The sequence below is a fragment of the Carcharhinus amblyrhynchos genome, chromosome 4 (assembly GCF_965287045.1).
Source record: "Carcharhinus amblyrhynchos chromosome 4, sCarAmb.v2.hapA, whole genome shotgun sequence".
NCBI lineage: Eukaryota > Metazoa > Chordata > Chondrichthyes > Carcharhiniformes > Carcharhinidae > Carcharhinus > Carcharhinus amblyrhynchos.
In genome coordinates this window covers 47,577,341-47,603,078 of record NC_137327.1, presented here as the reverse complement: position 1 = coordinate 47,603,078, position 25,738 = coordinate 47,577,341, and the positions used below count along the sequence as shown (strand labels likewise).

Genomic DNA, 25,738 nt, shown 5'->3' with positions numbered 1-25,738 from the left:
GTTTCAATCTGAAGTATGGATTCCCGGCCCACTAAACAAATCCCCACCCAGATTATGTGATTATATGCAAATATTTGAAAGAGGCAGGAGGTGGGGGTGGGGGGGAGGTGGGGGTCGTAAGTAACAGTTTTTTAAACATTGAATTAATTAGTTTCAGACAAATACACAATCGGGATGGGGGAGCGGAATTTACATTTCAGAGTGAGGCCATTCAGCCCATGGTGCCTCTGCCGGAGTTAAACGCTAACGAATATTAATTGTAGCGTTTGATCATCAATTTCCTAATGGTAAGCATAACTGTAGATGTAGAATTACAGACGTCTTCTGGAACAATTATGTGAGCTTTATAGATTGGGAGACCTTAAGGAAGCGACCAGCCCCTTCCTCCCGCCCCAAGTAATATTAAGCATAAGCGAAATGGACATGGGGACGGTGATTGACTCCTTTTGGACAACACATCTGTAAAAGTGACCTTTCTCCCTGCCTGATACCTAATGATTTGTATCCTCTCTATCCAGAGACGGTGATGTGAAGTATTGAAGCTAAAGATAAATCAGGATCATTGCCTTTTGAAAGAGGTAGCACAAATAATAATCTATACAGCCAGTTAGCACAACCCCTTTGACAATATAGCACAGTTACAACAGTCAGCACAACCTCTCGGACAATATAGCACAGTTACTGAATAACCAGTTAGTACAGCCTCTCTGCTAATAGCATAGTTACAACAGTCAGTTATTACAGCCTCTTCAACAACGTAACATTGTCGGTGTATGTTGCTAGATAGTTCTACATGTCAAAGCAGGAGGACGTTGTTTAGTTGTAGCGTTTGATTTAATTTTGAATTACATTTTTTAAAACAATGTCTCTTTAAGTGTCAAGGAGACTCAAAATTAGTTGACATGTGAAATACCTTTTTAACAGTGTTATGCGTTTGTGTGCAATATTTGAAATACGCGTACCGATGTGAATCTGGGTGGATGTAACTGGAAGTCTGATGAGGAAGCAGAGCAGAGTTGGGTCCAGGGACAGGGTTCCACTTTCCCCTGTGATTGACAGCTTGACACCGAGCGCCGTCATTGGGTACCACTGCTCGTCACGTGCCCCCCGATCAGCCTCTCCCAATTAAAAGGCAAAGAATCCATCCAGGGAGGCTGAGGTACGGAGACAGGTTCTGAGTTGTTGGTTATCCCGGCTGCAGGTGAAGGACACAAGCCGTGGGGGAGAATGCCGGCTGCTCGCCTGTGCTTGCCCGTGATCACAGCGCTGCTGCTCTTGTGTGCCCTTAGGGCTTTGCTTGCTAGCAATGGGACCTCGGCGCTGACAGAGTTACTGGAAGAAGCTGAGATCACACCTTCGCATCAGCTCACTGGCATCGGCAGCCACCCGGAGCTACAGACAACCAGCCACCCAGCAAAAATGCAGAGCGCTGAGGATGGAGGGTCAGCTCAAGGTCACGATATCGTGGGCTTCGAGATGGTGAAGTGGCAATGGGTTCATGTCCAAGGACCCTTCCTGATAGCAGTGTGGATATTGGTAGCCAGCCTGGCCAAAATCTGTGAGTACACATGTTTTGCCCGGAGATTTGAGAGGCGGTACGTTAGTCCATCCGGCTGTGACAGTATTTGTAGTAAAGCATAGCAAAACTCTTCTGGCTACTGACCAGATACTCCGTTCAAGGAACTTATGATACCACAATCTGATGTAATTTCATTTATTTTTTCCTCCAGGGAGCAACTTTTGAGGCGTACAAAACTGTAAAACAATGAGTACAGTTTTGCTTTTAATTAAATCCATTCACTCTAATCCCTACACGTTAATCTGAGTGCAGTTGACCTGTACTATCTTCGGTTGTGTGTGAGAGAAAGAGTCGAAAGAAGTGATCATGTTTCTGAATCTAACTGTCTCCCACAGCTCACCTGTTTGGCTGCAGGTATTTGTGTTGAGCTTTTATCTGTGTTAGTTATTTTAAGTCTGTGAATGCCAATGGAATGCTGTGAAGCAGAGTAACAGTGGCCTGTGTGACAGTTCAGGTGCTTGCAGTGGGGGGCAGGGGGGGGGGAGGGAGGGAGGTGGTGGGTGGCGGGGGTTTGGGGGGGAGGGAGGGAGGTGGGGGGAGGGAGGTGGTGGGTGGTGGGGGGGTGGGGGGGTGGTGTATGCATCTATGCATGATGTATTTGGAATGAGTGCATCCTGGGTATGACTACTACCCTAGAACAGCGATTAAGTAATCAAATCAAAGAATGGCTAGAATGCCAAAAGGAGTGGGTAAGATGTCAGAGAGTTGGTGCTGACTTGATAGGCTGAAGGACCTCTTGCACTGCAGGGGTTCTATGTTTTGTTTTTGAAGACCACCTCTTGATACAATTGATTTTCTTGCCTCAAAGTGTTGGACATCCTGCAACCCGGGCACTACATGCAACCCATCTGAGTTCTGAGACATTTCGTTCACTGTTGCTCACACACAGTGTTGTTACATTCTTCTGATTTCCATCTGCATAGTTCTTTCTCCTGAAGTGGTGTGCATGTAAAGCAAAGGCAGGTGAAGTGAGGTGCATGTCGATCACACACGATGTCTCAATGCTGCCTGGAAATTATTCACAGTAAAAAGTCTGACAACACCAGGTTTTAGTCCAACCTATTTATTTGATAATATTCTCACTAGCTTTCGAGGGGACAGCCTCTTCGTCAGGTGAATGACATTGACGAAGAGGCTGTCCCCTCGAAAGCTAGTGAGAATATTATCAAATAAATAGGTTGGACTAAAACCTGGTGTTGTCAGACTTTTTACTGTGTTTACGCCAGTCCAACGCCGGCATACCCACATCATGGAAATTATTCACCATTGAATCTTCAGTTTGGCAAGGCAGATGATACTGCACTCAAAGCAATACAGCATGAAAATGATCAGGTTCTACTCGATAAGAATATTGTGATCAGTTATTGAGCATGAGATCTGTAAGGGGTAATGGAAGTTCCTGAATTTTTTTCAGTTTATCTGCCATAATTTTTCAATTTGCCTCCCAGCAAAATATTTCACTGCTGAGAGTAGTGTTTTAAGTTGATGTCAACATTATATCAAGCGTGTAACACATCTTCTGATAATCTGATTTGATAAAAAGCAAAAGACTGCAGATGCTGGAGGTATGAAATAAAAACAAAGTGCTAGTGGAAAACCCAGCAAGTCTGGCAGCATCTGTGGAAAGAGAAAGAGAGTTAATGTTTTGAGTTCAATATGGTTCTTATTTCATAATCTGACTTATTTAATCTGCTTTCCTTGAAGTGAGCTTGACTGGGAAGCGGTTTTGGAAACCATAGATTTAAATTGTTTCATGAACTAGAGTTCTTGTAGTAATGAGATTGCTAATGCTCATTGCCATTGCCTCTTTCCTAGTCCTGTTTCCACTTTGACTGCTGTCTGGATGTTGCCTCTTTTATTGGCACCCCCCTGTCCAAAACTGCGTAAACAATTAGAATAGCAAATTGCCAGGTGATTTGGGCTCCTGTATAAAACCCGAATGGAAAAATTAATGATGGATTTAATGGTTCTTCTCATCTATTAAGATCAATTGGAAAATATGTTTTGTGCTTATTAGCATTGTATAGCAGTGCCAAATAAGCCATCATGTTTCTGTTGATCAAAGGAAATGAAAATGAAGCTGGATAGGGTGAAAATTAATTGATTTGGGTTTTTTTTAATGCAGGAGTGCCAACAGCTCCAAGATCCGTCATATCCTAGTTTATTCTCCTAACCTCCACCTCATACTCCCACTCAAACTGAGATACACATGCTAGCCTATAAAGTTGAGAAGTATTTTACCAAAATAAATTGGCCACAGACCTTGGTAGGGATATGAATCTATGGTGTGACGCTTCTGATTGGATTTGAACGACATGATTTCTGTAGTGCCTTTAATGTCATGAAAATTGCCAAAATACTTCTCCAATAAACATGAGGTAACAAAAGCTATACCTTTAAAGGATATGATCAGGGAGGGTGATATTTTGTTGGAGCAGCTACAGAAGAATGAAAAGCAGGAGTAGCCCATTTGGTGCCTCGAGCTCACTCTGTCATTTGATAAGTTCATGGCTGATTTGATTGTGTCCTCAACTCCTCTTTCTTGTCCATCTCATATAGCCCTTGGTTTTTTTTAATGATCAAAATCAATCGAAATTAGCCTCGAATCTATTCGGTGATCCAGCCTTGGCTGCTCACTGGGGGAGAGAATTCCACAGACTACTGACTCTCTAATAGAAAATAAAGTCCCCTTATCTTAAATTGAAGACCTCCAATTTCTTAACTGCATCCCTAGTTCTAGACTCCCCTACAAGGAGAAGCATCCTCTTAGCATCCGTTTTATAAGGTCCTGTTGGGATCTTGTATGTTTCAATAAGATCACCTCTTTTGTCGAAACTCCAGTGGGTATAAGTCCAACCTGCTCAATCTTTCCTCATAAAGTAACTCCTTTATTTTGGGCATTAAGTGACCTTTCTCTGAACTGATTCGAATGAAACTATACCCTTTCTTCAGTAAAGAGATCAAAATTGTATACTGTAAGCCAGATGCGGTCTCACTGAGACCACATACAGTCGTAGCAACACTTCCTTCTGGATTGACTTTTGGAAAAATTTGATTTTGGAGGAGTTCGGGGAATACGTTGCAGAGAATGGTTGTGCTACCAGTGGTAGGTTAAAGGAGAACACTAAATTCAGAGGGGTGAGGGATTTGAGGCTAGAGAAGATTGAAGAAGGATGAGGTGGGGTAGGGTAAGCAATAGAAAGCCTAAAAGATGAAGATAAATATTTAAACTTTTTTTGAACAAAAGAAGCCAATGATGTAGAAGTTGACCCCTTGCTTCTGGATAATGTCACACAGGGACAGTATGTAGACAATAAATAGGAATCCACCAATAATTGTACCTTCTGACTCAGGATCTGGAGAGACAAGCTGTTGTAGATATGCTGGTTACATTAGGAGAGGTGGCAATGGAGCCATGAGTGGTACCTCCAAGGAAATGTATAGGAATGGGCTCAGCTCCTTGAGCCTGCTCCACCATTCGATGTGATTGTGGCTGATCTGAAACCTAACTTCATACACTGAGAAGCTTGGATATAGAGGTGGAGCTGAAGCATTTGAAAATCCTATAAAACAATGTTAACACATTGGATGAAATTGGAAAGGCCAGACCCATGGAGTAGCCTTTATAAGGACAGAGTTGATGCACCTTTGAAGTGGAAATATTACTTGGAAAAGAAAGGAATTATTGCTATGCTGTTGTTTGTAGAGAGGTATTGAATGGGGAATGCCTTGATTAGATGATTGGTTTCATGGAGATAACTTGGGTTAGGTGGGAAGTGGATGAGAAAATTAACACACTGGGTGGAATTTAACAAGATTGATTCTGAATGTTTAGCAAGCATGAAAATGGGAGAGTTCCTAATTTGTTTTTTGGGTAAGTTTTCACATCCAATCGTATGCACTTAGTCAGTAAAAATATGGGCTAGACTGTTTCTAGCTGCTGCAGGCAGGTGCTGTGCTTAATTTGCCAGCCAGCCTGAAGAGGGAGCTACTGCACATGTGCAGACCTCTGATGCACTACATGTGTAATTTCAGTAGCAGGAGCCTGACAGTCAGAGAAAGCTGTCAGGCCCCTGCTCCTGGAGCTGGTTCCTCTCCACACCCCCCACCCCCACCCCCGCAATTGTGGCAGCCCTTGGCAGATTGCAAGCTCACAACACATGGACGATTAGCCCCTGCCACGCTCCCACCCCCCCCAACCCGTGCTGCTCAGACCGACTTGTGGCCCCCTGTTCCTATCCCATTGCACAATGGCAGCACCCTGCCACCTGATCAGGCTGCCCCTTTCATGCCTCACCCTCTGGCACTGCTTAATGGCTATTGCCAAGGTGCAAGCTGACACTGCCCATAGAGTACCCAACCTTGCCCTTAGCCTCCTCACGGGTTCTCAGTGACCTTTGGCTCCACTAGTGAGGCCAACATGACTGTTCCCTGTTCATGGGGAGTAGGTGTTTTCCTCACTGGAATGAACCTCCCTCGGTGAGGCCATAAAGGCAAGAGAGCCCAATTGAGCATCGTGCTTACTAATTTTTTGTTTTAAAGCTTATTTATTAGTGCTAGAAATAAGGCTTATATTAACACTACAACAAAGTTACTGTGAAATTCCCTAGACGCCATGCTCTGGCACCTGTTTGGGTCAATGCACTTAACCAACATGTCTTTCAGACTGTGGGAGGAAACCAGAGAACCCGGAGGAAACTCACGCAGACACTGGGAGAACGTGCAAACTCCACACAGACAGTGACCCAAGCCGGGAATCGAACCCGAGTCCCTGACGTTGTGAGGCAGCAGTGCTAACTACTGTGCTTCCGTGCTGCCCCTTAAAACGTAAATTAACATTTTCAATATATTTAAATAAATTATTCAGCCTCTTGCCCTTTTCCGGCAAGAGCCTGACCTTGCTGGAAATCTGACTCTCATAATATCGTGAGAGCTGAGAAAGCAGGTGTGATCCTGATTTCTCGGCTCTCGTTCGACTTTACCAGCTCGCTCCACCAATCGATGGTAGAATTTCGCTCATTGGATTTGAAGTAAAGGATACCTTGTACTTGGGAGAGTGATCTTCCAGGTCACACAATATTTGTGGTTAGGCTTGACAATTGATACTGTTTTTGCACTATGATCTTGGTTGGCACTTTTCTAACTCAATTTGCTTAGCTCCTGGATATCTATGATACAGTACTCTAATTAAAAATAATTAAAATAATGTTAAATTATTTGCATTGTTTGGAGGCATCCTCTGAGGTTGTACTAGTGTGTTTAGGGGATTGGAACACAACATGCGGTCAAATAGAGGAGACAATGAGGAAGGAAGTTGAGCGTTGAATACCATCCATGTATACTTTTGGTTTAAGATGCAGGACAAAGGATTAATTTTTGAGGACACACAAGGAGATTTTCTTACGCCCAAACCCAAGTAATTGCCATGATGATGATGCCAACGGCTCCCTTTCTTAATGAAGTAAGAAAAATTGTTTTCCTTTATGTAGCACCTTTCACTATCTCAGCGCTTCACAGCCAAAAAGCATGCTGAAGTGTGATCACTACTGTAATGTAGAAAGTGCAGCAGCCAATTTGCACACAGCAATGCAAGCAATAAAAGATAGTGACCGGGTCATCTGTTTTGGTAATGTTAGCTAAGAAATAAACATTGGCCAGGCATTGGGGAGAGCAGCTATTCCTCGAAACAATGCCTCATCCAAAACATACACTCAACCCTATGAAAATCACAGTTGCCCCCCTCTTTTGAAAGTCTCATCTTAATGCACTTCTATTACAACAAACGTCTTTTTTTATTTGTTTGTTTATATCAAAGTCTCAGCAAGTGAGACACTGCAGATCCACCCAAAAGACCGAGACACTCCAGATCCAAGCTGACAAGACAGACTCACCATGTCTTGGGCTTCATCCAATCTGATTGGAGCAGGCATTGCACCTCCTCTCAAGGCTTGATCTTGCATCTTAGTGAAAAGGGCCTAGATGCTGCTTTAAAAAAATGTTACAAATGAAGCCTCAGTGTAACCTCATGTCTTCAACGAAGTGCAGGACAACAGAACTACACTTGATCTTAGCCGAAAGACTGAGAAGCAGTACTCCCTTCTAATTCAGCTCATATGCACATGGCTATTTTCCCCCTAAACAATGTTCATGGATATTGTCAGCTGTTCACTTTTAAATCAATATTTCTTTTCCTTTTTTTAAGAAAAGTTCATTTTGGCCCTAGTCAATTCCTCCTGTTCCCAGCTGATAGGAAATGAACTCTAGCTTGGGTGTTGCTCCGACTCCCCTACTCCCTGCCATTGATCCCATACCCTGTTTCTCAATGGACTTTGCCACTCTGCAGTTTGTGCTCTGCATTATTCAAGGGCTTGGTCATAAAAGAAAATTTTCTACTGAAATTGTATCTTATTTTATATCTGTACTGTTTTGAAATTATATTCTATTATTGGCAAATGCCATCTTTTATGGTTTACTTAGCATCTTGCTTGAGAATGCAGACTTGTTGCAATGTACAATAAAGCATTGTAGAACTACAGACATGAAATATTGTTTTATGAAGTATCAGTCTGTTCTCAATGAGGATGTTGGAACATGTTGAGACTGTTGAATGAAAATGGGACAGAGTGAATGTTTTCTGATTATTCCTACTTTTGGGTTCTTGAGTGGGCAAGTGGAGAGAAAGGTTTTTTTTGTAACATTTATGGTTTTGTACTTCAGTAGAATCTTTGTCTCAATTTATGGACTTAAGAATGCAGCCCTCTTGCCAAATAAAGGATAGGAATCAGAACTCCTGATTTCACCATTGGAAACTGATGCATTCTCAATAGTGTTTTCACTTGTTAAGGTTGTTGTGCAGGAGAACAGATGAATTTTCATCTTTTTCACTCTGTTGATTCACATCCATTTATCCCAATTTATTTGCCCATTTGATGGGGAATGGTCCTTGAAGTTCTTTCCACTTTAATCAAATGACTCATGGATGTGCTTGGCAGCAAAGGGAATCTTGTGGCTGAGACCATCCTGGCCCCACGTACACTCTGTTTTCAGCAGGATTCATTGGATGGTGATTATCAATGATAGCAGGTTAAGGGGTATGTGGCAAAATTCAAATCCTCACAGGAAAAGTATATTTTGAGCATTCAGTTCACATTATGTGGTTCTAGTGGAGCTTCTGCAGTGTCCAATTATCTATAAATCAGGAACTTGATGTTAAGTGCAGAGAATTGCTGCTTAATCATGTGTGTCTTTTTATTTTGAAAAAGTATCTTTTTATGAAGTTACAAGTTGATGTATGCCAAAGTTACTGGAGGAAATGTGTGTTTTCCCTGAGCCCAGAATATACCACCATATTATATCTGAAATGTCTTCTCTCAGGAAACAAGAAATTGCACGCATTCATATAGTACTTTTATAGCTGTGGGTTATCCCAAAATGCTTTACAGCCAATTTGTGCACAGCAAGATCCCACAAATAGCAATCTCCTACATTGAGTCATAGGGGTTTACAGCATGGAAACAGGCCTTTCGACCCAACTTGTCCATGCTGCCCTTTTTTGATAAAACCCCTAAGCTAATCCCAATTGCCTGCATTTGGCCCATGCCCCTCTATACCCATCATATCCATGTAACTATCTAAATGCTTCTTAAAAGATAAAATTGTACCCACCTCTTCTACTACCTCTGGCAGCTTGTTCCAGACACTCACCACCCTCTGTGTTTTTTTTAAAAAAAAGCCCCTCTTGACACTTCACCTCCCCCCTCACCTTAAATCCATGCCCTCCAGTTTTAGACTCCCTTACCTTTGGGAAAAGATATTGATATCTACCTTTGTCTATGCCCCTCATTATTTTATAGACCTAGAAAGGTTACCCCTCAGCCTCCGACACGCCAGAGAAAAAAGCCTCAGTCTATTCAGCCTCTCCTTATAACTCAATCCATCAAGTCCCAGTAGCACCCTAGTAAATCTTTTCTGCACTCTTTCTAGTTTAATAACATCCTTTCTATAATAGGGTGACCAGAACTGCATGCAGTATTCCATGTGTGGCCGTATCAACGTCTTGTACAACTTCAACAAGATGTCCCAAGTCCTGTAGTCAATGTTCTGACCGATGAAACCAAGCATGCCGAATGCCTTCTTCACCACTTTGTCCATCTATGACTCCACTTTCAAGGAGCAATGAACATGTATCCCTAGATCTTTGTTCTGTAACTCTCCCCAATGCCCTACCATTAACTGAGTAAATTCTACCCTGGTTCAGTCTACCAAAATGCATCATCTCGCATTTGTCTAAATTAAACTCCGTCTGCCATTCGTCAGCCTGCTGGCCCAATTGATCAAGAACCTGTTGCAGTTGGAGATAACTTTCTTCACTGTCCACTATGCCACCAATCTTGGTGTCATCTGCAAACTTACGAATCATGCCCCCTATATTCTCATCCAAATCATTAATATAAATGACTAATAACAGTGGGCCCAGCACCAATCCCTGAAGCACACCGTTGGTCACAGGCCTCCAGTTTGAAAAACAGCAAGCCATGCTGACTGTCTCAAATCAGTCCTTGCATCTCTAAACGCTTGTAGGTCCTGTCTCTCAATACCTTCCAACAATTTACCCATCACAGATGTGAGGCTTACTGGCCTGTAGTTCCCAGGCTTTTCCCTGCAGCCCTTTTTAAACAAAGGCACAACATTTGCCACTCCAATCTCCAGGTACCTCACCAGTGCTATCGATGATTCAAATATCTTGGCTAGGGGACCCGCAATTACCTCCCTAGCCTCCCACAACATCCTGAGATATACTTCATCAGATCCTGGGGATTTATCTATTTTGATTTGCTTTAAGACTTCCAGCACCTCTTTCTCTGTAATATGTACACTCCCCAAAACATTACTGTTTATTCCCCCAAGTTTCCTAACATCCATGCTTTTCTCAACAGTAAATACTGATGAGAAATATTCATTTAGTGTCTTGCCCATCTCTTGTGGATCCACACATAGATGATCTTGTTGATCCTTAAGTGGCCCTACTCTTTCCCTTGTTACTCTTTTGCCCTTTATGTATTTGTAAAAGCTCTTTGGATTCTCCTTTGCCTTGTCTGTCAAAACAATTTTGTGTCCCCTACTTGCCCTCCTGATTTCTCTCTTAACTCTACTCCTACACCCCCTTTACTCTTCAAGGCATTCACTTGATCCCAGCTGCCTATGCATGTCATGTGCCTCTTTCTTCTTCTTGACCAGGGCCTCAATATCCCGAGTCATCCAGGATTCCAGACTTCCGTCAGCCTTGCTCTTCACTCTAAGAGGAATGTGTTTACCCTGAACCCTGGTTAACAAACTTTTGAAAGCATGCCACTTACCAGATGTCCTTTTTCCTTCCCACAGACTTCCCCAATTAACATTTGAAAGTTCCTGCCTGATACCATCAAAATTGGCCTTGCCCCAATTTAGAATATTAACTTTTGGGACAGACCTATCATTCTCCATAGATACCTTTAAAACTAATATAATAATGGTCATTTGTCCCAAAGTGATCCCTCACTAACATTTCCGTCACCTGCCCTTCCTTATTTCCCAAGAAGAGGTCAACTTTTGCCCCCTCTCAACATGAACAAATAGTTTTTTTTAGTGACTTTTGACTGAGGAACATATATTGACCATGACACCTGAGTGAACTGCTCTGCTCTTTGAACAGTTCCATGGGATCTTTTTGCACCCAATTCAGGCTGAAAGAGTTTAGTTTAATGTCTCACCTGAAATACGTCACTACCGACAGTGTAGCACTCCCTCAGTACTGCACTGAAGTGTTAACCTAGATTGTGTTCAGTTGAAAAGCTAGACTCATTAATGGTGACCATGCAATTGTTGTAAAAACAAAACCCCATTCGGTTCACTAATGCACTTTAGGGAAGGAAATCTGCTGTCCTTTCCTGGTCTGGCCTACATTGACTCCAGATCCACAGCAATGTGACTGACTCTTGACTGCTCTCTCAAATGACCTTATAAGCTACTCAGCTGATGGGCAATAAATGCTGGCCCAGCCAGTGACCTTCACTTCCCATGAATGAATTTTAAAAAAGAGTCAAGGCTGACATCTTTCTAATGAGCTTTTTTTTTAAAAAAAGAAACATGTTGTACAAGTACCAGCAGTAAATAAAAACAGAAAGCACCACCTAGAAGCAACTGAGAAACAAACAAGACTTATATTGAGTCCAATATGATGCTTCTTCATAACTGTAGAGAGATAAGAATGTGATGGGTTTTGAGCTGTTGAAAAAGGGACAAATGGTAGGTGGAGCAAAAGAGAAAATCAGGGAAGATTAAATGACAGGATGTTATGGAACACAAGTCATCAGAATGTTAGTATTAAAGGCACAAAGATTGGTCTACGGTAGGTGTTAATATCAGAATAAAGGTCAGCACTATTAGAAAGCAAAATAGCAAAATGTGTTAATAGTGTAATAGTGAAAGCCTGGGCTTTCTGAAAGCAAAAACATGGTACCAAAATGCAGGCTGACAATTGGGAGAAAAAAATGCAAAATGAAGGACAGAATTCATGGTCTGACGTTGTTGAGCCCCAAAGACTGTAAAGTGCCTAATCAAAAGATGAGGTGCTGTTCCTCTAGCTTGCATTGGGCTTCACTACTTTATATGGCAGTATTACAGAACTAGAAATCCTTGACTAACACTCTGGAGAAACTGAGTTCAAATCTCACAACAGCTGAGGGATCTAAATCCAGGTAAATGAATCCGAAATGAAAAACAACAACAGTAACAAATTGACCACTGGATTGTCATAAAGTTAAAATGGTTGTCAGTCACAGACATGATTTTGGAACCAGGTATGATGACAAAACAAATCTTTGAGCTGATATACGTCATCTATAACTAATCTTTATCTCTCTTGAGCAATGATGATGTGAAGCCCAGAATCTCCACAAAATGGTAGGGATGTCAAGGCAACAGTTCCTGTAAGTTGTACAGAACTGCAAGCTTCCAAAAGCTCCAACGTGAGTATCCTTATTGGAACTTCAACTCTGAACGGTCTTCTCTCTTTGCAGACCAAGTTTTGTCCATTTTTCATTGCAGATGCTGTAAAGGACTCACTGGTCAGACCGACTAACCACTTAAATGGTTATCATATGCCTCCTGTGCAGGGCAGACAAGAGAGCAACTAACAACTAGAAAAGCCTCCACCTCCAGCCCTGACAACTGTTGATGAGGTCAACATTACAATCACAGAGCAAATGCTGCAACTGCTGACCAGCATGACAGAGACCACAGATGATGCTGGATGCAAGTAATAGCCATCCATTGCTGAAAGTACACCACACAAATGTAAACTTGAGGTTCCTTTAAAAAAAACCCATATACTCATAACAGGAATGGCCATCTTCCATCGTAAGAACACACTGCGATGACCCACAGGAGGAAAGAAAATGACATTCAGATGTGTTCGGCATTCATCCACACTGCAAGAAAGGGGATGAAACAACCACCTATCACAACAACTGCCAAATTGATAACGAGTGATTCAATACTAGGAATTGAAAGATAAAAGATACCAGAACAGCTTCCCAATCAGCTAACAAGAACAAAAGAGCTACCATTCCTAAGACTAGGGTGAATGCATTTGGAATGGTTATAAGGCTATTAGACCACCTGAACCTACGAGCCCAGTAATTTGAAGGGGGAAATGGGGTTAACGTGGGACTGTGTGCAGTATCACTCATGCTGTAATATAAGAGAGCATGGAACCCGCACCTAGGAATTGGTCTATTGTTCACCAGAGTGATGAAGAAAGCATGGCGACAACCCCTGACTTGAACCCTTTATTGTACATATGCATGTTGTTCTTGTAGTTAATAAATACATACCATTAACCTCCTGCAGACTAGGAAGACTTCATTAAGTCTTACGGTACAATGTGCAATACCCTACCTACAACCATGTAGTTGAATCTTTGAGATGTGAAACATTTAGTAGTGAAGCAGTTCTCAACACTACCCTGCAATGATTGCCATTTTGCTCCCCCAAAAGTTTTCAGCTTGAAAAGGAGGTCTCTGAGAGATAAGAGAATAAAAAACTACTGAAAATGCAGAATAAGTTGACACAGAACTAGGGGATTCAGCTTTAAGTTAATAAAAGGTAATTATTGGACTGATATAGAAATGCTACAAACACACTGATCAACATGCAATAATTTTAGAGAACAAAAACCCTGCAGTTATTTAAGAAACAGTGAGATCCTACAGAGGTGGAACATTAGAGTCTCACTGGATGAATGAATTGCAATGTAATGAGGAGCCTCCCTTCTCTAATTATCTTAATTGAACAATGAGCAGTACCGTCCTGCAATCCATTTCTCAGGGTGTAGCCTATAACTAGAAAACTGGTACACTGGGCAGATCATCAGTGAAAGGTTTAACGTGGTAAAATCAGAGTCTGACATTCAAAAGCTAGGAATCAAAATCAACTGTGAGCAGAGAGAGGATGTCATTTCACGGGCCGAGAATGAACTCTCTCTGGCATATAAAATGGTCAAGTGGGAACCATTTAATAGAAGAAGCCCCTCATGATCAATGGAAATTGCATTTACTTTATGTAAATTACATTGCTTTATTTAGCAAACCAGTTCTGTTCTATCAATTCCAACCTGTATAGATTTTAAAATTATTCTCTGAAATATGTGAAAAATTACCGCACTGCCAACCGTCCTCCCTTCTCCTGAAAATGTAACAGGTCAGTTTGTAGCCTCTTATTGTGTCACTTGCTACATGACACACTTTCCATTCAGTATTTTTTATTTTAATGAGGCATATTCAAGAGCATTGTGCTGAATGAAGGACTGGAGTAAGCTCATAGGATTGTTGCATTTTATTCATTCAAACTGGGTCGACCTGTAGTGCAATGTTAAATCAGATCTGTTCACTCCATAATATCCCTCAAGCTTGCTGTCTGTTACTGCTTACTACTTCTTGAAATGAAAGATTGAAGACCTAATAACTTGGTGGAATGTAAATTATACTCTAAACAGTGTATTTAATTTTGATAACTTTTTTTAAAAAAAAGCTGAAGTTTGCTATCTGCATATTACTTGGGTGGCTGTCAATTGATAAATCAATCCATTCCACCTCGTGGAAGAAATAATCTGGTCATTGGATCATATATTCCAGTTATTTAAACTGTAATTGAGATCTTATTTACATTTTTACATATTTTATTTTTAAAATGTTGCGACAATGTAAAAATCCCCAGTTCACTTAAGCCAAGTATTACAGCCATATAATCTTATTGGAAGAGTACCATTCACACCCTAGGAGTATTTGGCCTATATTCATCATTAATCCAAATAACCTTTCAGCAATATCCAATTTCCTTTCCCAAAGGTTTTCAAAGTCCAGTTTCTACTTTTCTGCCTTTTGCCCAGAACTGTTTTGAGTCTTTTAAAAAGACTTGCCAAGAACTATAAGAGGAATTGGATATACATGCTCTGAGTAAAGGAGAATAGGAACAGGCTGCACTGAACGTTCTCAAATGATTAACTATGCTGACGACAACCAAATAGACCAATGCATGGAAGAATCCAAATAGAACAATGCAGGAAAACACTGAGAAACAGATGTAAATTAACGGAGAATGGGAGAAGATCAATGACAGGTGAAACTGGTGGAGCGGAATTAAGGGACTAGGAGTGAGACATCTCTGGAATAAACAGTAGTTGCACTGCACAAAGAGATCAATTGATGTTGAGGAACTGTTGGATGTAGAATCATTGATAAGAGAACAACATCAAAAGATCAAAGTACTTGGTGAAACACACAGTATCTGGCGTGGTTCAGTTAGCAGCACTCTTGCCTCTGAGTCACCGGGTTCTAGGTTCAAATTTGACTTCAGCCGTGAGAGCAAAAATTGAGACTGATGCTGCAGCACAACATTGAAAAAGTGCTGCACTTTTGCTGGTGCTTTTTTTTTTGGATAAGATGTTAAACCAAAGAGCCATCTGCCTTCTAGAGTGGATGTAAACGATCCCATGGCATTTTGTTGTGGTCAGTATTTATTCCCCTAATTGGCGTCATAGAAACAGATTAACCATAATCAGCATAAGCAAATTGTCGTTTTGTTGCACTAATGTGCACTAATTTGTTGTCATGTTTCCCTGAGTTACAACAGGGCCTACACTTCAAAAATAATTATCGTTAATGCGATTTGGGAAATCCAGTGGTCATAGAAAGGCACTATGTAAATACAAACTTTTCATAAATTCATTCACAATTCCACTTAAAACGGCACTGCTGCTGCTAAGATAACTTTGTTCAGTGGGAAAAAATAAGACTGAAGAACACAGATGGGAATTTGGATTCAGAAGCAATACCAGCTGGGAGTTGCATGCTTTAGATCTCGTGCATTTCACTTTCATAACACTTTAAAGCTGGGCACCTATTGGACAAATAACATTTCTTGTTTTCTGTTCTGTTTTGTGGCCATTCCAAAATGATAGCTATGTCAATCCTAGCGATTGACAGAATGAAACTGCCCAGGACTTTTGGACCACTTTCATTACTGGCCCTAGCTGCACATCATGTTCTGATAACATACGGAGGTGAACTCAAGACGCCTCTTTGCAATATGGAGATGAACACCAACTGCAATTCATTCCATGTTGATCAGAAATTGTCTTGCCTCAAGTGCAGATTGTACAACGTGTCTCTAGCCCCTTCCATATAAATCTGTACAAAAATGCTACAGATGTCATCTCTGACTTAAAAATTGATAAAACAGGATAACGTATATTTTATCCTTCCAGGAAAACACTTGTTCGATGGATGACACAATGTATTGTGATGTAATGTAACTACAAGAAAATGTGTTGGGGATGGGGAGGATGGTGAAGGAAAGATTTTGCTTTTTTTTTCTCCTGTGAGATGAACAGCCTTTTACAAGATGCAGAATTTGAAATTTGTGCTCATGCAGGATCTTCCTACTGTCTGTATGTTCCAGCATACTTTGAAATCACTTGACAGTAGGGAAAGTTAAACTTCTAATTTCAACAGCCTGATCTTTTCCATTTAGTATGCACACAAAATCATCCTTCATCACTTTTTTTTAGTAACACCTGTCCCTCTGCATCTTGTTATTAGAGCAATAAACAACTTCGACTGGAAGAATAATTGCTGCATCTCCAATTAACATTTGGAATTGTCTAAAATGTGTAACATTTGCTAAAATATGCAGGCTGTAACATTTAATTTTCTGTAAATGTCAGTTATTCTGCTGTCTGACAGTGAATCACTTGCTTGTGTATCTAGCAGTTTTCTCTGCAAAGCATTGTCACCCAGTCTAGTAACTTGAAACTGACAATTGCTCAGGTGGATTTTTAAAAAAAGTTCACAAAGTGACATTGGATTTATTCTCCATCCTTAGCTGACCTGAGAAAATGGCCCTTAAACCACAGCAGCCTAAGTGGTGATGATGCTACAACAGTGGTATTAGGTAGGGAATTCTAGGATTTTGACTTGAAGACAGCGATGTATGTCCAAGCTGGCGATCACATGTGACTTGGAGAGGAAATAGTGACGTTTCTGCTCTTGTCTTCATTGGTGATAGAGGTCACAAGGATGGAGGTGCCTTCAAAATGATTGAGTAACATTGCATCAGAGATGGATGCTAAGCCAAGCTGCCAAGACTAACTGCCCTGTCTTAATTGGATTTGAGCTACTTGTGTGCTCTTTCAGCTGCAAATTTCCAAATGAATGCTGAGTATTTATCACATTCAAAGCTTTTGAAATGGTGGACTGATTGTCAAGGTTGAGAGCTGAGATACTTCAGCACTGGATTTCAGTACTACAGATGAGAAATTGTCAGATCCATTGCCTTTTTTAATGTTCCATGGAATAAACTACATTTACTGGACAAGAGTTGCCACCATTGCCTAATATCTGCAAACATTTCCATCTTGTGCATGATTGCCTGACTTCATCCTAGTTAAAGTTATGAATGCTCATGGTGCCTCCTCCCTGTCTGTTGCCTGTCTGATTGACATTTTGATGTCATAGGGTTACAAAGCTTTTCAGATTGTGCGAAGAACCACTTAGCTGTCTCTGCTGCTTGTGTTTTGCATGCAGGTAGCAAAGTCTGGTAGATTCACTGATTTTGTGTCAAACTCTGAGATGATGGCTAGAAGCATACCCTTCTACATGCCACCCTTAACTAGAGTAGATCCCGTGCTTTATAGTGATCAAAGAGTGAGGAGTGTGTAAGGCTGAGAGTTTACAGAACTGTGCTGCTGGTGACCCATAATATTTCAGGAATGTTTGTTTTTTTTCTATTGGATCCATCCAATTTGAATGGTGTTTGGCCCACATTACATAAGGGAGGACATTACCACAATGAAGACTTGTAGCAGGGGATACCGAAACCCCTGCTTTTTGGACTAGTAAAACAAAGTAGATTAGCTGAAAATAGGGATCGCAGTGTGCCATATACATAATATACCAAAGATATCACAATGGGACTCATATCATACAACAGTATTATCTGTATAAGCATATAATCAGTTTTGAACAAATATTATAGATTTAAACTGTATTTTTGTATTTTCTTGTGAGCACTGGCCAACAAGCAGTTTACACCTAGGCATAATGGGAAATAAGTTTAGCAAGACAGATCACATTATTTTGGAACAATGAAGCATAGAGTATATACCTGGTGCAGGCCAGGCAGCTACAAGCTATCAAGGTTTTTGAAGTTAATAGAAAGATTCAGCTTCTAGCAGTAATTCATAGACGTATTCAGCCTCCAATGACAAGGGGACAGAAAACAGACAAGAAAGATGACTCCCTCCTTGTTCCCAGGACTGCAAGTGTTAGAGTGACCCTTGGACCCACCTGATTTGTGTAGATAAGGTTACTAGGCAACAGGGGGGGAAGAACACCTGGATTTGGTTGACCAATGAATTCTGAATTCCGCTGGAAGATAGAATGCTATTGGCCAAAGTAAATAAAGTGTATTAATGTAATTGGACCATCCAGCTTAGATGACAGGTTGGGCAGGAAGAGTGAATCTTTGGAAATGTATATCTGTTGTGCTCATGTGATGTAATGTCAGAAAGAAGTTGGAATCCTTTGACTATCTCTTTTTCCCAATACGTGTTGGTCAAATGAAGAATGTATTTAACTGCATACTGTCTTATGCAAGTCTTTACGTTAGCTGAACACAACCCACCCCATCCTCCAAAGTGAAACCCCCAAGAAAATCCCCTTACAAGGCTTTATATGGATTGCGGCAGTCACTTCTGTTCAGTACTGTAATGAACAGCCATATCTCCAATGCGTACAGTTTGAGGATAAAGTAAAGTAAGTTTGTTCATTGTGTCCGTCCCTTCAACACCACAGTGACTATTCCGTGTCCATATTTCTCCTTGAGCATCCTCCAAAGTTTTCAACACAGATTGCTGACGTATCAATTGAGGTGAGGGGCAGAAAGAGATTTTCTTCTTCTTGCTGAGCAAATACCATGAAATGTCATGAAGTGCTAAGTCAATTTTTGAAGACTCCCATAATGACCCTGCTGACCATAATGATACTGTGGAGGAGGACGAGACGTTAGATTTGTTTATGTTGTGTTGGTCATCAGTACAGCTACTGAAAGATGATTCTGACCCCTGACACCTACACCAAGAAATCTTTTTGAATTATGAAAGCTTGTAAATTAGAATATATCCAGTCTGGTACTAGCACATCAAAATATGTCAGCCACAAACTGGCAGGTAGACCATTGTAAATCAAGTAGAATACATTATCTTGTAATTCTAATGTATGTTCATATTGCACTGAGTTTATACCCAATGGAATGGAGTATATGGGAGAGAAAATTTATTGAATGAATTAATTTAAACATATAGTAAAATCCCATAACATATATGGAGTTGATAAATTATTAGGAGTAGATGTTAGAAACCTGTTACATGGTTTAAGAAACACATAACGACCAAGAAAATTAGGCTTATCCTGCCTGCCAAAAAAAAAACGCCCTGTTTATAAAAGTATGTAGTAAATAGTGTTTAGCTCTAGCAATGCCTGCTGCTGGCTTCAAAACTGACAGAGGGTAAAAGCAATAGCAACATTGCAGATCATCAGGGGTTTTGGGTGGGGGGATAGTTGTTCTTGGGAATGCTGGTGCTGCTTGGTGCAGGACCCCTGTAAAGATGGATTTTTGACCCTTTTCATCTTCAGTGTTTGTTTTTTGATATGCTTCTCTATTTTACAAAGTGTAAAATCACTTCAGTTTTATGTGGTACTTCACAGATAATGCAGATATACCAAGAAAACTGATATAGTACAATATATGAAATGTAAAATTTTATAAAAATATTTTGTCTCCTTCAACAATCATCTTGGTTATAATTCCACCCCCCCTTGAGAAACATCTATTTACATAAGCAATCTCAGTTGTTTATTTCAGAGGTAATTTCCTCAGACAAGACTTCCTAGCCTATCTGTTGTTTAATCCCTTTGAGGAGTTGTTTTACAAATCACTAGAGTGGAATTTAACATTGGTGATGGAGAGCCTAACCTTCACAACAAAAACTAGTGGCATACACGCCAATCTGATCTTTCAGAAGCTCCAAGAGAATGAACTGCCTAAATGGCGACAGAAATCTTCCTACCATGGCTCACTGTAGAAAATGTGCAAACCTCTCATGTGAGGCACATATCCTGCTCTCCTCACACTCAATCCCCCTCTCTCTTTCCCTTCCCCACCCCAAGCATTTTCAGCCAGAAGTCAGCAGCCCTCCAGTACTGGTAGCATGATTTGGATGTGAAGCTGCCGGTGTTGGACTGGGGTAAACACAGTAAGAAGTCTCTCAACACCAAGTTTAAAGTCCAACAGGATTACTTGGTAGCAAAAGACACTAGCTTTCGGCACGATTGGGCTTGATAGCTTTTCAGCATGATAACTTTTAGCATGATAGGGAGCAGTGATCACTGTCAGTGTTGCACTGGAGTCTACACAGAGGATTGTCAATGAATGTTCTTGAATCAGGTAGGGGTGGTCTCATGGAGTAGGGTGGACATTAAGAACAGGGAGGTGGCCTCCTTCATCCTGTGTGGCTACTCAATTGGGCATAGAATTCTTGAGAGAGGGAAGCCACCCCACCCCAATCTTCCCTGAAGACTGCAGGCAAACCCAGCCAGTTTTGCTGTGTGTTTGGCCCACCAACTACTTGAAGACCTCAGTTAGCCTTCATGTGAGAAGACCAGCAGGATCTCCACTGCGCTCCTTCCTCCCCCACCCACTCATCAGATCACAAGGACTCCCTGCCTCCAAACTGCGAGAATGCGGGGCATTAAATTCCATCTCTTGTCTTCCTCCATCCCCTCTATTCTATGGTTAATTGATGCATATGTCTATAGTTGTAAGGTGTTGATTATAGATCTGTTGTCTATTCAACACAAGGCTGATGCTGGGTGCAGAAGATGGCTTCTTCTTCAAAGCCATCTTCAATGTGCTTTCTTGCATCACTGTGGGCGGCACTGTACTCAGTTCCACACTAACCTAAATGTGCCAGAACCTGAAACTACCCCACCCTCCCAAGTTTTTAGATTATTGATTTTAAGTGATTATAGTTTATCCTATGCCTTACATTGTTATTACTATCTAATGTCATTGCCCCCAATCTCCCTCTGTCAAATTCTTGAATTCAAAAATTCAGGTGATCTAGAAACTTTAACCACGCCGCCCCACCCCTGCAAATCATTTTTTTTTGCAGGGTAAATGAACACTGCTCACTTTTTTTTGCTGCTTCCGCATTGCATGGGTCATTGTGATATATCTGAAAGCTTTGGTTCCAAAAACGGAAGCCATATTCCCACTTGTTTTACAATTTTATCCAAATTTCTGAGTACTTTTCCAGTTGTTTCCAAGCTTATGAATCTTTTTCATTCAGTTCAGCAACAGCTCTGATAGGTTGTTGTCTTTGTTTCAGAGTTATGTGCAGGATTCTTAACTTCACCTGGACGTTCAGTTCTTTTCAGAATATTTCTTCTATGTTCACTGCTCCTTGAACTCTCAATTTACTCATTTGATCATCAGTTTGTTTAATACAATTTTTATCTGCTTTCAGAGTTTGGATTTGCTCTTCCGTAATGTCTACCTCATCCTTCATGTTGTTCAGATTGGGCCGACGTTCAAAAAGTTTTTCCCTTTTATTTACTGGATCTGCTTTCAAGCAACTGTTCTGATGTATCAGTGATTCGTTCTCCTACTTCAGGCATTTTGCATAGATGGTTACTAGAGACTTTTGATGTCTGAAGTTCATTAATCTTTAATTGAAGATCTGTGTTTATTAGATATGTTGCAAAAAGGTCATCATCTAAGCAGTTGAAATTCTCTTTCAAGTGTTCTACTTCCTGTGAGCAACATTCCAGTATTCTCATTTTTCTTTTCAAGCTCGTATGTGAAATTTGTTTGTCATTACTGGTCAGTTTTTCGTTAACAGAACGTAATTCCTCCCACTATCCTTTAAGCTTACATTCTGTGAATGCACTTTCACTAATTGTTTTAGAATTTTTCATTCTTTGGTGCGAAATTCTATTTTCTCTTGCCAGGCTAGGTATATATCTAACCATTTTCTTTAGCACTGCTTCTCATTCTTGTACTTATTGGCTTCTTCCTGGAGTGTAGGAACATTCTTGAGCCTTCTTTGCCAACTGGTTCCTCAGTTGTTTCAAGGCCGCAGCTTCTTTTGGGGGCATTTTTGGCCTTCTGTTGTGACTGGTTGTTTACCCAAATGTTGCATTGATTTGCCAACAATGGAATTCGGAGTTGTTATTTCCTCTTGATACTTTTGTAATACCTCTGAAATTTGTTTAGCTCTCTAACAATTTGGTTCATTGAAGACTTTATTTTATTGCATGCTTTCAAAAGTATATAAGCTGCTTGAAATATTGTGCTTCAAATAGCTGCTCTGAGAATGTTTTCCAACTCTTTAAATTTTCTTTTTGCAGAGTTTGTGTACTTTGGACAACATCAAATCGTTTTCCTTCATTCAGTGAACTGTTTGCTCCACACTGCCACCTGCTGTTATAGTTTAGGTAATATGCTGAGCTTTCCAAAATGATAGATTTTCAAAATTTCTGGGAAGTTCTTTCCTCTCCTCTCTAGTTGCCCTTGTGCAGTAATGTCTTTTGCTGTCTTTGCCCTTTTACAGGGGATTTTTATCCATCTTTTTAAGCTCTGTGCACTCCCACTGTAAAGATTAAAATATGTGTCAGAGGCTTTTAATGTTTAATTGAAGCTGGTTGAGGATTCATCAATGCCTTTCTTATTACTTCCCACATGTTTTTAAAACCAGTATTAAAATAAGTATTAATCTGGACTTCTTCTGACTTTCTGTTTAGTCTTGATGTACTTTGGTAGTTTAGAAATTCCATTGTCAAGGAAGGCAATTTGCCTGTTTGGGTTTGACTCTTGGATAAGTCTGAATTGATTTGAAAGTGTGAAGGAGTCTTTGTAGTCATATGTAGACAGTGAATAGCAGCTCAGTGATTTGGATGTGTAGTACTCCACATGACTCATCTCTTCCCTCAACTAAGGGACATGCAATAGATCTGCCAAAGTCTCCTGAGGTGATGAATACACTCAGGATTTGCTTTTAGTTCACAATTGATTTTCTGTTTTAATATCTAGGCATAAAAATAAATCAACTTGCAGTGCATTCTTTCAATTAAATTGTGTTGTGAAAGAATGTTTTTGCTTTGAGAGAAAACAGAGACCTGGGCTGGGATTTTGTCATGCTGATGCAGGTCTCACCCAACAGTCAAAGAACCAGTAGGGAACCTCTGTCAATTTCACGGATGAGGCCCGACCAGAATCAAGTGCTGTTTAAGGCACTTGAGTGGCCACTTGTAAGCCATCCCCAGCAGCGGAAGTCCTGCCCACCAAAAGCTGCTGGCCAATCAGGGACTGGCAGCTCATTATTGCCACCAGCACCACTGAGAATGATGGCTGCTGGAGGCAGTGCACCTACAGAGACCCAGGATCATTGGGGTAGCCCAGAGGTGAATGATGGCTGGGGTGTGGTGGGAGGGGTTCACAGGATAACGGTTAGAGGATAGGTGGCATTGGATTTCAGTGGCCACCCTGCAACCTGATAAGTCTCCTGATTAGGTACAGAGTCACTCATCTGCGAGGACCATCCTCTCCCTAAGGATACCATTGGCAAACTGGAAATCGCACGTCGGCCCCTTCTATTTACTCAGTTAATCAGGAGACTGATGAGGGGCTTCTCCCTCTGGTAAGTTTGCCTAGCAGCATGTTTTCCACCATGACGGCATGGGTTACATTAAATCCCACCCATATGTACCGCCCACTTTTAAATTACATTCCTTGTCTTTTCATCAATGGCCATTTGCAATGAATCATTCCATAGGTTGCCTGCCCTCAGCTCAAGAACTTTTTGTCAGTCCTTCCTTTCTTTTGGTGAAAATCCTCACTCCTATTCCCTTTGTTTCCACTGGTGAGTGAATGGAAAACGATTATTCACTGTTCACCCATAGTAATGTCCCCAGGTTTTGGTCAGCCCTTTACTGGCTGTTGCTCCCTCAGCGCCACATCCAATTTCACTCAGTGCACTGCTGTTACCAGCTCTATAGGAAATGTTGGATCCCATTCAAACTCTGTTCCTCCCTTTAGCCCAGTCAGCCCTGAGCTGAGAGCCAGCTCTCTGCAGAGACTGCCATCACCAAGCCAAAGGCTTCCGTACGGCAGTGGATGGTGACATTATGACTTTGAGCGGTGAGAAATTTCAAAGACAGAGTTCCCAGGGCTGCTAGCAGCAGTGCCCATGAGATTCACATCCTGGAAAACTGCCAGACAATCCAATCAGTAATGCTAAGAATTATGATCTTATTTCCAACTAGAAAACTACAATTTTCTAGATACTGATTCCATCACTTCTGCAGGTCTTCTTCCTGCTTCATCTTTGCAATTCAAAAAAAAAGACTTTCTCAAGTTGTGTCCTATTAGGAAACAGCATTTGTTTGCCATGTTTTGTTTTAATCAAGACCACTCAGTAATCATTCTTTTCCTTCAATACACAGATGCATGTGCTGGTTTAACTTCTTAGACATCACTCCTCTGTGGAATGATTTGTTGACCTTTATCATTTCCTGTCCAAAATTTACATTTACGTTATCCATATTTGATTATCTGAATGATTCTTTCCTCCATTTGCTACCTTTATCTCTATATCTAGTAATGGATTTCCTGTTATATGTTTATTCAGCCCACAGCTGACAGGTGCTCTCTCTGCGCTCTCTCTCCTTTCTTTTCTCCTGAAAAAGTTCCAAGTGTTAAATTCGCAGGAAAACTGGAATAATTCACTCTTTTTTTTTTCAGTGGGAGTTCAGTCTAGAATCTCCCACACTGTGCACTGCAGAGGCCACCAGCATTAATATCATAATTTAACTTTCAGGGGGTGGGTCTATTTTAACCCAGGAGGCTGAAACTAGCAGGCCTCTGCGCATGTGCTGTGGCCCTGAACTGTCAGCCTTGCATTGGCTGGTCAGCTCAATCACTGGCAGCCTGGGACCCCCACAGTGCTGCCCGCCCGTCCCACCCACCCACCCACAGCCCAATCACGACCTGCCCTGACCACTGGCCTCCCTCCGCCCCAAATGATCCTAGTGGCAGCAGGACCCCCCACTGATTGCTCTATAGGCCCCTCCCCTTGACATTGCCCCATGCCTGATGGACAGTGCCAAGATGTCCTCTGGGCATGGGCACTTTGCCCCTTGGGCAGTACCAGGTGGTGCCCATGCCTACTGGGCATCACCTGACCTCCTCAGGGGTCCTGATCCTCCCCCTTCGTTCCCAGTGGGGGAGGGCTGCTAGCCCTTCAAAGTGGGATGGGAGAGACTAGCGGACCCAGAGAATTCCGTCCTGGGCCCGCTAATAGCATTTAAATGGTACTTAATATATAATTTAAATATTAGCCCCACCTCCCTGTCAGAAATCTGGCACTGGGAAGATGCTAGTGAGGCGCACATTCTCGTATCGCCCCACATGCAACTCTCCTGGCTCACTGCACTAAACAATTGGTGCAACAGGATAGGAGAATCGCGACCAACAGCTTCTCCATGATGTGATTAATTTGGACAC

At 41.4% G+C, this 25,738-nt stretch overlaps 1 protein-coding gene across 1 annotated transcript in view; it reads left to right on the top strand.

Annotated features, from left to right (window-relative positions):
* The first annotated feature begins 1,164 nt into the window (after positions 1 to 1,164).
* LOC145341982 (sodium/hydrogen exchanger 5-like) overlaps positions 1,165 to 25,738 on the top strand; it is a 230,182-nt gene continuing 205,608 nt past the window's right edge. The window contains exon 1 of the mRNA XM_080187101.1: positions 1,165 to 1,558. Coding sequence (XP_080043227.1) covers positions 1,228 to 1,558 — 331 coding nt within the window. The 5' untranslated portion in view covers positions 1,165 to 1,227. The remainder of the gene's footprint in view (positions 1,559 to 25,738) is intronic.